Source organism: Falco peregrinus, chromosome 6 (assembly GCF_023634155.1).
Source record: "Falco peregrinus isolate bFalPer1 chromosome 6, bFalPer1.pri, whole genome shotgun sequence".
Lineage (NCBI taxonomy): Eukaryota > Metazoa > Chordata > Aves > Falconiformes > Falconidae > Falco > Falco peregrinus.
Genome location: NC_073726.1, coordinates 36,037,833 through 36,051,771, shown reverse-complemented (window position 1 = coordinate 36,051,771; position 13,939 = coordinate 36,037,833). Strand labels below are relative to the sequence as shown.

The following is a 13,939-nucleotide window of genomic DNA, read 5'->3' as shown; positions in this document are numbered from 1 at the left end:
ACCCCGTCCGCGCTGCCAACCCGCCCGCGCCCCGCCGCGCTCGCCAAGGGCGACCCCACCAACCCCCCCAGCCGCTCACCTTGGTCAGGGCCAGCGCCGTCCACAGGGCGAATCCCGCCCCATAGCTGAGCATCGCCGACAGTTTTTAACCCCGAAGACCCTCGCGGGGAGGGGAGGAGGGGCAGGGAGGCGGCGGGGGTGGGTGCGGGGTGTGGGGGCTACGAAGCCGAGTGGCGGCGGCGGCGGCGGGCCGCGGGGGCCCCCCGCTCCCCGCCGGGCTCCGCGCGGCGGCCGCCGAGCCCTCTGCCGGGCCGCCCGCTTGCTGCATGCGCTCGGGGCTGCCCCGGCCGCCTCGCCGCCTCCCTGCCACCGGGGTGGGGTGGGGTGGGGGGGCTGCCCGCCGCCCGCCCGCCCGCCCGCGGCTGAGGAGGAGCGGAGGAGGCGGGGGAGGCGGCCGCCGCTTCCCACGCTGCCATTCTGACCCGGGCTGACTGCCGGAGCCCTTCCCGCCGACTTCCGCAATCAAGAGGCTATTTCCTCGCGTCTCGCTGCGGGGGGCGAAGCGCGGCGACCCGGGACCTGCCGCCCGCCGCCGCCCTCTGCGCCCCCCGACCCGGGCGGCTGGCCCCGGGGTGCCGCCCCTCGCTCTCTGTGGGTCCCACCTTCCTCCCGGCTCCTCTCCCACCCCATCTTCCTTCCTTCCTCGCCGCATCCTCCCTATGGCAGCTCTCCCCCGGGGCTTCTCTCGCCGCGCTCCGCCGGGCTCACGGGGCCCCTCAGGCCGTGCCGCCGCTGGTGGGGGCGGCAGCCGCCTCACGCCGGCTGTGCCTCACTGCACGCCGCCTTGCCGTCCCTCATGGCTGCCTCTCCTCACAACCTCATCGGCCTCACCTGCAGCCCACCTTGCCTCGCAGCTGCCTCACCTCGTGCTTGCCTCGCCTCGTGGCTGCCTCACCTCATGGCCACCATGTCTCGTGTGCCCCCTTCTCTTTACGCCTGCCACCCCTCACGGCTGTCTCTCCTCACGCCCGCCGCCCCTCACACCTGGCCCACCCTCCTTTTGGACTCAGCCATCACTCAACTGCCATTCCAGCTCCTGTGTCCCAAACTTTGACGTTTTTAGGGGTTAGCTGAGGCCTTATTTCTTTTCCCTGGCTTTGTGACATGGTGACCAGAGGCACTGTGGCAAGGAGAGTCCTGGCAGAGCCCGATGCCGAGCTGCTGCCCGCAGCCCCACACACCAGTAGAGGAGAAGCCCGTCTGTCAGCAGCCAAGTTATCTCAGCTTTTTGTTTTGTTCTGCATTGACTTGTGTCCTTGAAACAATTCCTTCCCACATCCCAGGAATAACTCCCAAGCTAAAATTACACACACCACAGAAAGCAAGAAAGTCTCTCTCTTTTCAGGCTGCACCAAACCAGCTGAGCGCAACTCCGAATTGGCTGGAACCATGGCACAGCTCTCTGTTTGTCATTTGTGCCCACTTCCTTATTGTTTACATTTCAGCCTCTTAAAACTCATGTATATGTGTATGTGGGGTGGGGTAAGGGAGAAGAAATAATATAGCCAGAAGTGGTTTAGACCTTCAGATACTCAAACAATACTCCAGCAGCCATGGGGTAAATTTGAGATTGCATAAAGAGGGAGGAATTTGACATTTACTTTCTTCAATGGGAATGGCACTTTTCTGCATCTTCCTGTACTGTGTGATATATGTGAGATTTCAACTTCTAAAAGCCACACCTCGAGCAAATTCAACATCACCTCTGTCTCACTTTTCCCCATTTTAGGGAGAAAAAGGTGCTAGGGTTTACAAACATTAGTCTGCATTTTCTGGAAGATGCTGCTGCAGGATCTTCCTGGGCATCAGCCTGTCAAACAAGGTACAAATGTCTGAAAAACTTTAGCTCTCATTCTTCTGTTCAGAAACCGAATGTTTGAGCACTCAGGGGTGTCACCTGCACCTGTGGAAAACTTCATCTGTCCCAGTGGAGCTCCATGCCGGGTCCTAGGGACATGGCACTAAAGGTGTTGGGCTTTACTCTGCAAAGCTTGGGATGATTCATAACTTTATGATCGTCACCTTAAGTGATGACAGAAATATGTGTTTTTATTATGCCATTCGCAGAGCAAGATCTCCCTTGGAAGAGATGTTTTATGTACTTAAGACAAAAGGAGGGACCATGCCCCAAAGAGCTAGCACAGTGATAAACAAACCATTGATGGAAAACACAAGGTGTGTATATTAGACCTGAACTGGGACTAAAATGACATAGGTGTCTTTTAATCAGTTCAAGGTGAGAGAGTTTTACAGTGTAAATTCATCTTTAAATGATCATGCTTTTTGTACCTAATGGCATAAACCATGCCAATATTTTTCCAGCACTGGAGAAGAACAAATCTGAAGGCTTATCAGGATGTTTGGATTACTTCACACCCCTCTCTGAAAATGACAATATTCAGAGTAACCTGCTTTTTCTTGGAAAGTGGAGCTCACATTGTAAGGGTTTTTGAAAACATCCATAATCTGAATTTGCAGGGAAGATACAATTCAGATATGCATATGTAAGTTAGTTAAGTAGATGTAATATGTGAAAGGGAAAAAAATCCACAGCAGTGCAACTTGTAAGATTCAGGAAAGAAATTGAACCTACCACAAGTAAAATTTAAAGATTCCTGGAAAGCTCTGTCTGTTCTTCCAGCCAACTTAAGTTAAAGTGTGGAGAAAAGGGATGTTGCTGCTTGCTGCTCAGCGTTGCCCATAATTTAGAATTTCCTACTTTATTACTCTTACTCTTGCTATCACAAAATCTTTAAAACTACCTTTTTGTATATTCAGGAAAGTACTGGTTTACTTTTGAGACTTCTGTATGTTACGCAGCACAAAGCTGCTGTAAGGGTGAGGTCTGACACAGATGTCTATGCCAGAACTGGAATAAAACAGGAGGGGTCCATCATTCACTGGTGGCAATATATTTATATAGAATAGCCAACACAATACAAGTAATTATTTCCAGACTGGTATTGAATAAATGGGCTTTTAGCAAATCAGCAGTCACACAGCCTTTAACACTTACTGATCTGTGTGGCAAGCCAAGAAACTAATTAAAAAAGAAAAAAGAAAAAAGAACTGGAAGTGAGTTTTGGGAGTGGCCGGACGTGTCTCTAATAGCAGGCTCCAAAGTCCCTTTCAGACACTTTCCCAAGGTTTCCTGACTTTTTTCTTTTTTTTTTTTTTTTTTTTTTTTTTAACACCAACCTCTCTATGTCTTTCTAATCAAGAGGAAATGGGCTTTGCACAGCTTTTGTCATGGTTTGAAAGTGCAAGCTGCAGTTTTACTTGAAATCCAAGGCTGCTCTAAACCAAACATTTTGTTCGATTGAAGTGTCACCATTGTGTCCTTCCCCCAAAATGGGTATGCTCACAGACAAATAACATCAAGGCTTTGCTTCTACAAACAAGAGGACCTAGCCTGGGCAAATGCAGTTCGTAGAAGGTATTGTCTTCCTAACACCACCACTCAGGCTTACTTAGTCTATGTGTTTTCAAAGTATCATGTTAAATCCAGTTAATCCTTTAAACGTCCCTGATAGTTTGACAAAAATGTTTTAAACTCTGCTCTGAAGACAGGGAGACAGAGACCAAAGATTTAAAGTTTGTGTGTCTAAATTCAAAAGTCCAGACCTGGCTGAAGGCTCTAAGGGACAGTTATTCATGAATATTACTTTTTTTTTTTTTTTCACAGATATACTTAGAGTGCTTATCCTCAGGATTCTGGCTTGAAAGCTTTGACCTACGCAACTTGCTCAGTGCAAAGCACGTGAATCAGAAAGTGAACCAGGGTAGGAACACAGGAGGCAGTACCTTCAGTTCAAACGGTGCCGTTTCTCTAGCATCGGTGGGATTCTTTAGTAGGAGTGCTGGAGGCATCTTGGGTAATATCAGATTATACAGGACGTTTCTGTTTGGAGGAGACTAGTATTCTGGGCAGGAGGTATGCATGTGGCTAGAGGGCATGGGGAAATAAGCTCAGCCTGCCTGCACAAAGCCAGAATAATCGTATTTTAAAACAACCATCTCCACCATCTATGGAACAGAGTGCAGCGCATCCATCATCGGCTCAGTCCCTTCCCCTCATCAGCACTAAAACAGCAGTGTCAGGGTCCGTAAACATTTGGGTCAACATAGTCCTGGGTGACACTACTTCTCCTTTCTCCCTGTCTCTAGTGATGTTGTTCATACCAGATTGCACAGATTGCTCTGTCCACAGCCTTCCCAAATACCAAACACATTTCTTAGTCTTACCCACAGTAACATGGACACCCAAAGTAGTAGCTGAAACAACATGTTTGCCTGCCCCAGTACACTGAGTGCAGTGTGATCTCCTGGAGAAGCCACCACAGGGAATTTAGGGATTTTCAGTCTAAACCGCTATGTGTTGATAGCCATACAGTGACCAACAATGTCCCGTATGCTTTAGCTCTAACTGCCCATGCACATCTTGCCAATGGTGATTCCAGATTTGCTCTCAGGTTACTTAAGTGTGCCTTGCAGAAAGGGAAGACTAGAAACTGATGTGGAGGTACCGAATGCCCACCATTAGCTCCTATGGATGGGGCTGGCATTCCCCATTCTTCTCCTCTGCCAGGGCTGTTTGTGGTGGGAGAGGCAAGAGATCAAGAAATGGCTGTGCATCTCCACTCTGCTGGTCAGTAGATATGCTGACCAGGATGAAGGCCAGGGTTCTTGTAAGGCAAGTTACAGCATTCAGTTTTCACTTGTTTTGACCTGTAAATCATGTATGTAATTTTAGGACTCATTTATCCTAAATAAGTTCATAAAACACAGTGTGATTCTTAGAGCGTAATTAGAGCTAGACACTCATGTTGTGCAACAAACCAATGGCAGAGCCCAAGTCACTGACAGCAGATACCTGGGTTCCTGTGGCTCCTGCCACATCTGTGACCTTTCCATCACTCCTCACATATCCTCAGCATTTCCCTTGAGCTCAGAGATTTTCCCAATGACTGTGCACAACAGGATTGTGCTGTACAGAAGAGGCAGATTTTTTCTGCAGCTGTGCTTCTAGCAAAGGGCCCTATCAGCATGAACAAACCATCCCATCAAAATCAAGAACAAAGCTTAGCACTGTAGCTGCTTTTTTAGTTCATGAAACATCGACCTGTAATAGCTATCAGGCTCCACAGAGTGGAGCAGGCTTAATAAAAATCATTAATTCTTCTGCCTTACCTCTTCTGTGGTGCTAGAGTATTGAAGAGTAGTTGTTGGAATCCAGGCTTTCTCTGTTACTGCAGATTTCAAGTCGAAGTAGAGGTTTTCAGTAAGATTTTTACTGACATGTTCAGTCACATTTCTGATGAACATCTCTGTGCTACTCTTTAGCAGATTTTCAGGCTTAGATGTAACAGTGTTTAAAGGGGGAGATGTAGTTCTAGTACTCCATACAGAAATGTCTGCATCAGGGAGACCTAAGACAAATAAAGGAAAATAATTAAAATCAGCTCTACATTTTTATAAACAATTCTTTGGATGCCAATATATGTGGCTGATATGACTTCTAGGAAGTTCAAGTGCATCTGTCAGTTCCACAGTTTTTTGTTTTCAGTGCAAACATATATTTTGCATCAATACCAAAGTCTGTGCAAAACAAAGGCAGAAGAAAATCAATTTCCCTGAATGTTCATACCATTCATTTTAAATACAGTCCATCAATGATTCTGAAGAGAAAGGTTGTACTTTGTCATTAATAGCACGTTTACACTTGTAGCTTTTTCACTTGCTTGAGTCTTACCAAACAGCACACAGTTTCAGCTTTATATTGTCAAACCCTGCCCTTTGTAAGTACATGGGCCAGATTCTCATCTGTCTTTTGTTGGTGTAAGTTTAAAATATGGCTTGTTCAAGATAATTTTTCAGGATAATTTGTTCAATATTTTTTTTTTGTTCAAGATATTAATTCAAGATAGGTTCCTTGTGCCCATATGGGACATTCTTCTTGCTCCTTTAAATCACTCCCATGCAGATACCATGCTAACCCCTGGCTGCTTTCTTCCCAAGATTCAGCTAACATTTGTATCAGTTAACTGAAGTGCCTACAAATATAATGGTGGATTTGCTTTTTTAGTCACGTATCCTTCGGAGAATGCCAAAGTTGCAATTAGAGTGCAGGAAAGATTTTACTACACATTTTTCCTCCACATTTTCATGGCTCTTCCTCCCCATTGGTATGTATTTAATATCCTTTCTTTGTGGCTGTGAGGGCAGGGTTCAAGCTGTGGTGGCCTCTACATCTGGTAGCATCACATTTCAGCTAAGTGATTGGAATTACTCACTGGCCCCTTCTCCTCACAAAAAGCTGTCCTGCCACTGCTGTAGCACAGCTAGTGTGCATTGGCTCAATGCCCAAGACACTTTGTCTGTCCTTGAACTGGTGTCTCCAGCATGACAGAACCTTGTTTTGCTGCTGAGCCACTGGGCTGGTTGCCATTTATAACAATTTTAGTTCACAAACCCTCAAAAAAAAATGTAATGACTGGGTTAAATTGCAGCAGAAGCTTCCAAATGTAATTACTTGGCGTGCAATTATGATATCTTAGCAGGCCAATGTGTGGTTACCTCTTACCCAAAGGATCAGTGGGTCAGCTTCCATGAAGTCAATGTGATAGGTTTTTTTCTGTACATGTGTAAACATATATGTTAACATGTTTATATAAAGAAACTTGCAGCACTTTCATTTGCATTCAGAAATCAAAGTGAGATTGTAAGCCCTCCTAATAGACACCTTCATGCAAGTGTTTTCCTGTGCTTGACAGCACAGTATGTTCAACTGGTACACAGTTTTGGATCCTCCTGAAAAGGATTAGTTTTCTGGAATGGGTTGATAACCAGATTAAATATTTCCCCTCCTTTTATCTAACTGTGCTTCTCTGGGAATAAAAATCTCCAAGTCTCCATTTAATTACAACAAATGTTGATCAAATATTTTTTTCCAAATCAAGGCACTGAGAACAATACTACAGATCTAATTCTGCTCTCTCTTATACCCACACAAAGGGTTTCATTGAACCCTCAGGTCTGGTCCAACACTGCATGATCATCCTCACACTGCTGCATTTGCAGAATCCTCTACAGAGTGCCTATGGTGTAGAGTCTGCTCTGGTCCTACATCACATATCTTCATGGCCCTCACCAAAAGGACAGGGAAAAGTCTGGCAGGAGCAGCCCTGTGCTCAAGCTGTCATCAGCTGCCACAACAAAACCATTAGCTGACACAAGTCCTGACTTGGTCTACATTCCGTATCAGTCATTGTTTCTGGAGACCTCCTATTAATCAGGGGTCTTTGAAAGTCTGCAGTAAGCAACTAGAAATGCTAGCCCTAAAGACCTGGAAAGAATTAGGCCTGCTGGCTCTGTGCCTCTCAGATATCTCCAAGTTCAGAAGGGAGTAGGACTTGTTGATAGAAAGACGTCTAAAAAAAAGTGTATCTGAGTGATCAACAGCCACTTAGAAAAAAAAGGCCACTCAGCTGGGTTACTAAATATAGGTTTACACACCCAACTTAAAAACACATTAAAAAAAATATCTTGGCTTAATTTACAGACAAATAGCAGCAATTCCAACAGGAAGATGTTTGCATTCCAGTACAATTGTGCTTTAGGAAAGCTGCTGCTCCATAAAAGGGAAGCTGGTGCTGCCAGTGACATTTATGGGACACAGCAGCCAGAGGATAACCGGCATTCCTAGTGCAGGAGCCAAAGGGAGAGCTCGACCCTCCTGGAAGTGAAATGTTTGGTCCTCAGAAATGTTCCAACATCCTGAGGAGGTACCATGAACAAGCACTTGGTCACTATACAACCTGATTCCTTGTTAGGCTCAGGGCTACCCTGGGTTTCCAGCTGAAAGATCTTTCCCAGCAAAGACTAACAGTCTGTTATCTGTAACCTGTGGATGGAAATGGCTTCTGCATAGCACGGTGCCACCCTGAAACTTCAGATATACATCCCAGCACTTTCCATGTGTCCAACATCAGACTGACTAATAGGGTTCATATCTGCCCTCACTTCAAGAATTATATTCTTTTTCTAAGGAAAGCCACTAGGGTCCTAGCATAAGGACCCTCACAGCCCTTCTTCAATAGGAGGCACTTATAAAAGGAAACTGCATATTTATAAGACCCAAGCAAACAGATTTCTACACAAACACAACTTGAGTTACAAATTTTTAAACTAGAAAAAACTCACCTCCCATCTGGACATCAGTAAAGTACACAGAATTCTCAACAGTAGGGTCTTTCAGAAGTGTTTAGCATTGTTCTAGCAGTCTCTTTGGAAATCAGTCATAAAACTGTTCATGGGAACAGAGCTCCAGCACTGACACTGACTAGTGGCTGAATGATATACAGTGTGTGAACATACCATTGTAATCATCAGTAGCACACCCAGGAGAAATTATGACATTCTGACTAAGCGCATATTTCATCCATGGGGTGTACTGCAGACTGCCTCCATCTGTACAGCAGCAGGCCGCTTGCAAACAAAGGAAATCTATATGTTTTACATGTATGATGAGCACGAGCGCTGATTAGTTGTCAAGTACTGAGAACCTGACAGTGGTGTCTCCAGACTCAGACGAGTGAGCATGGTGCAGCTTTCTGAAATCTGCCTACCCTAAGTATGGTTTCACAAAACTAAGGCTGAACTGCTAGTGAAACATAAATGAATCAGATCTCTACTGTACAAGAAAAAAATAGTCTGTGAGACTGCATCTGACTTGCTGACAGCAAGACTTGAAGCTAGAAGGGGTTGTTTTAAGATCTCTGTATGTGCAGGACAAAATGAATTATCCTTTCAGTTGTCTAATTACTTGTAAATAGACTGCAAAAATGAAGACTCTTTAAAAAACATACTTCAGATTTCTCTTATATGTAGGAGTGTGACAGAAGAACAAAATCCACTAAATGTCCATCCTTTCCCATTCAGTGTAGACCTTTTAAAAACTGCAAAGTCTATGTTACTTGAAAAAAATTTACCTTCTTTATCTGAAATGTTGTAGAGTTAGCAATGTTTACATCTCATGTCAGAGTGGTCAAATGTCTCCAAACTCCACTCTCATCCTGAGCTGCTATTTTACTTGATTGTTTTTAAAATGCTGAAGTAGCCACTTAAAAGCTCTTTCATCACTGGTGGTAGCAGAACATCCCAGATAACTATGGTCATAATACCATAGCTCTATCAGCCCTATTTCTGGCACTCTGGATAGTCCCAGCTCACTCTGAAGTGGATTTTTGGTCACAGAAATGTATCTAGACTCCATTAACTCCATGGATGGAGCTCTGCTGAAGAAAGCTTAGAAAGGTAGCTACTATGAAGACACCTAGGACATGGTTCAGTTGCCTAAATATAGTTGCCTGGTGCAATCTGAGCTGCCCTAGGGCATCTGAGACATCTGCTCAGGGCTCTTATAGCACCTATGGGAGACCTGTCCCTTTCTGAGTAGGCAATCAGAGATCAGGTGGGATATCCTGGAGCATCTCAAATGATTGAAAGCACCTACATTGAGACAACTGAAATAAGCCCTTCCATCAGACACATACATTTAGACACCTAGAGGCTGAAACCCACTCCAGCTACTACACAGAGTTCCACACAAAGGGAGATAACATCATCATGAAAATTACCAGTATAATTTTCTGAAACTGGCATTTTTGTTAGCACTTGCAGCAGAAGATGAAATAGTAAAGCAGGACTTGCCATCCTCCTGGTTGCTCTGGGAAGCTGTTTGTATCGTTCCATTTTTTCCCTATGAAAGTAGCTGAGCTGATTTTGTTCTATACTGTCTGTGCTGTGGCTCACTGAGACTGAAAACTTATGAAAACCCAAAACCTAGGCTGAGCTGCAGATCTCTCCATTTCTTTTTACAAAATGTAAAAACACATTTGTCTTTGAGCTTCTCCCAGTATACTGTTGGATTGTGTACAAGGTCTTGTAATTATGTCCAAGGATCTGACATTGATTCCTTGCTTTTTCCAGGTGGAGCTGAGCAAAAGTGGTCAACCACGTATTGCTTTGAACAAAGAAAGAAGATTCAAGTAATTTTTGGTATTTCACAGGTTCACATCCATGTTAGCAAACTCTTGTACTTACAAAATCCTATAAAATAATAATGCAGGGAGAAAAACATGGGTTTGAGTGAATGTTTTTGAGGAAGAAATTTTGAGTCAGCTTGAAGGTTGAATGAAAATATTGTTTCTCACTGTTATAATTTATCCTGGAGAAATCTGTAAAGGTTACAGACACAACAATCCAAGCTGTTGTGAACCTAGAGATGGATTGTTGCAGGTATTACAAACACTAAAGGTGTGAAAAAATTAAAGCCCAAAGATATTAACATGATCACAAAAATGGGTAAGAGTTGTTGCCTTTTCTGTGCTTCTGCCACCTTTCTTTGGTGGTGGCCTGCTTTCCCAAGAGTGCCAAGAAGATACATGTGTCTTCCCTTACCAAGTTCTGCAGTTGCTACTGTTGCTCCAGTGGTTCAGAGCGTGCTCTGAGTGTGCACTGCTCTGGTCTCTTCTACCCTCCATCTCATCCACTGAAGCATCAGCAGTGTGATGTGAGCTCAGTAAACTCAGGTTCTGATATGAAGCAGGCAAACTGAAAAGGGGTTAAAGGGAAAAGCCCACATGAAACAGAAGATACAGGGTGAGAAACTGGGGCAAAAAAGGAGGAAGGACTGTGGTGGTAACAGTTTGAACATCAGATGGCACGTTGGGCTTTGGCTCATACGTAGTGTCCAATATTTTGTCTATTTTAGACTGCAAACAAAACAAGAGATAAGAAGATGCTGTATTCAGTATTGAATTCCTTGTCCAACTTGCTTTGTATCTTTGTAGATCCCATTATGGTTCTTAAGTTCTTGGCACATATCAGTAAGTAATAAAACCATTATCCTCGACAAAACTCTTTTGAATGGAGCTTTGTCTTGATATCCACAGTTCTAGAGCTTTGCAGCTACAATTCCTTCAGGAGATGCCCCTACTATGTATGATATGGTAGAAGAGAAATTCAATGCGGAGCGTCATATTACAAAACAGTTAATGTCACCTTCTGCATCCAGATGGCTCTACAGGCTGTGTGACAGTCTCTAGATCTCAGTGAATAACTGCAGCTTACAGCCTGGACTTGTGTCTCCCTATTTGAAGTCATTCTCCACTTAGTGAATAATTTTTGGTCTGTAGTGGTTTTGTTGGTAATATTTGAGGTGCCACATAGTGTTGCTAATTTTATTGAAACTAAGCTACCCAGAACGAAAGAAGCTTGTAAGAACTGCTTACACAAAGCAGAAGTGGCATGGGTGTTAGTGTGTCAGCATTAGTGGTGCTCTGGGTGCTATCCAGACGTACAAGAGGAGATGGGGTTTGTTACACAATTATTTACATGCAACAATTTTTGCTCTTCTCAGTCATCCTGCCTTCTACTCCTTCACCTCCGCCATGTTTTCCTCCTCCTTGTTTCCATTCCTGTCCCTTTTGGATCCTGGGGTTAGAGAAGCTCTGATCCCAACAGCCGGCTAGTGAAAAGAAGGCCTTGGCCCAACAGAGTATTCCTCGCTCTGCCCAGAATCTCCTTATGAATTTGGTGAGAACTGAAGTATCACCACCTCAAGGGAGACTGACACCTCGTGGAGCTTCTTCACATTAGCTGTTTCAGCCAGAGACCACATTCAACCACGTGTTTGCCTGAGAAGGATTGTCTGTTGTTAAAGTCATCTCTGGCTGAACAGAGATGGGATACATATTTAAACTGATCCTGATTCCCACATAAAGTCAGGTCAGGATTGTAGCAAAAAATGGATATTCAAACACATCTCAGATGGCTGATTTGAAATCAAAATCCAAGCTCAAACTTTCCCCACGCTCAGAAAAATCATGCTTGGCATTTGAGTTAGGTCCAGAATAAAAGGTAGTTGCAGCTGTTGGGTTTGGAGCTTGTACTATATCTAGGCTGATAAGATGTTTGGGATGCAATTCAGTGAGTTATTCCTTTGCCAAAATAAAACTGTTTTTATGAGTACTATGAAAACAAAGGGTAAATTATATCAAAATATGGTGTTAGGCAGGAGTAGAAAAACTTACAGCTGTTTCAGCTCCAAAGACTTTGCTCAGTTTTTACTATCTTAGCTAAATATAGACTGAATATGTTATTCTAGGCTGATCCACTGCTGCTTTCACAGAAAGCAGACAGATGATCTTGGAAGACTAATTTTACACATTCAACAGTGAAAATTTTGACACGTATATGGATGTCAAGACCAGCACTGTGGGCATTAGATTTTGTTCCTGTACTAGTTATTATTATTATTAGAAAAATCACTCTCTTTGCACTACTTCAACTCTTTATGAGTTTCTCATATACCTGGAATTCTTAGTTACATATTGAGGATCATAATGTACATTGATTTCTCAGCAGAGCTTCCCAGAGTTGTCAAAAAAGACATAACTGACACAGTGAGACCCTTAAAGGGGACTTACAGACCTGTCTATGTAGAGAATTTCACAAAATTAAGGTAAATTCATTACAGGACTGAGCACAGCAAATAGATGAGAAGGTGCTTTACGACCCCACGACAATTGTCTTAGTACTCATTGGTCTTAAATTGCTTCTGCTTTGAAGATGATTAAGAAAAGGATGTAAAGTTACTTTTAACTCTGTTAGACCACACTTCATCCAGTTATCTAAAGAAAATAACAATGCCTGCATACCTCATCTTAGCTTTTCATGGTGTCTTTGAATAGGCAAGCCATACTCACCCTATGCACAGGTCTTCAAATAATTTTCCCTTTTTAATCTCTAAAGTATATGGGAGGGCTGGAATGGCGTCTTAGCCAGTTTTCCATTCTCTGATTCTGCAAGCTGTCCTTTCAGACCTCCACTCAGGTGAGTGGTCCTGCTGCTGTGAGTAGAGTTCTGCACATGCAAATTCGCTGAAAAAATTGGTACCCTGCCTTACAATGAATGGGAGGTTAGAAAGGTTAGAAAGAACAAGGATTTGGTTTAAACATTCAGAAAACTTGGTCATATGCAAAAATATTGGGTCATAAACCACTTTTTAAAATCCTGTGAAGACAAGAATTAATGTGTGTTCCCCAATCAAAGGCTCAACTCTACAGGCTGTTCTTATTTATCATGAAGAACTGCTTAATAGTGCACAACAACGTCAACAGGATTGTCAGGAAGGACTGACAACAAGACATCAAGGAAAGTGTTATTAAGCAGTATTCAAAGTGTTATTAAGCAGTATTCAAACCATTCTGCCTTCCCTTTTGCTATGGATATGGAAACATATAACCACACAGGTATAGCAACACATCTGTAAGTCTGTGCACAGACCCATGCAGCTCAAAGTGCTACCTCAAGAATTTCTGAGATTTTTGATTCAGTTCATTATTTTCAGGATTTTGAGTGTTCTCATATATATTGCAACTAGCAAAGTGACACTGTGTAAACATGTGAACGTGTAAGCCATGTCTGTTCTAATCATGCATTTGGGTTAATCAGAGAAATAATTGTGCATATGTTTGATTTTCAGATGTCTTCTTGCTCTTGACAGATTGAATCTGGACTTGTATGATAAAATGAATGGGGAGGAGGAGGACTTATACATCCATATTTTTTTAAAGTACTAGGAATTAGCACCCACAATTCTGTTTAAAAGTGAAAAAGGAAATGACACAAGAATAGAAAGATGAGCTTAACATAAGCACTTTGATCCAAAGACTGGGAGTAGAGAAAAGGAGAGACATCCTGGAAATATAAAACAGCTTAAAAAGCCCACCAGTTGTGAGAAAGACAGCAGTCATCTCAGCTGTTCTTTTTATAGTTCTCTCAACTCTTTTCAACTATTAAAAATGTTTTTCTG

At 43.4% G+C, this 13,939-nt stretch overlaps 1 protein-coding gene across 4 annotated transcripts in view; it reads right to left on the bottom strand.

The window, feature by feature from the left end:
* Nucleotides 1–13,939, bottom strand: part of PTPRB (protein tyrosine phosphatase receptor type B) — a 69,169-nt gene that overhangs the window by 53,305 nt on the left and 1,925 nt on the right. For 3 of the 4 annotated variants that reach the window (XM_055807466.1, XM_055807464.1, XM_055807465.1), the window contains exon 3: nucleotides 5,251–5,489. In XM_055807466.1, the coding sequence (XP_055663441.1) occupies nucleotides 5,251–5,489 (239 nt within the window). Of the gene's footprint in view, nucleotides 1–79; nucleotides 340–5,250; nucleotides 5,490–13,939 lie in introns of those variants that run through there. The other variant, XM_055807467.1, reaches the window with a different exon arrangement.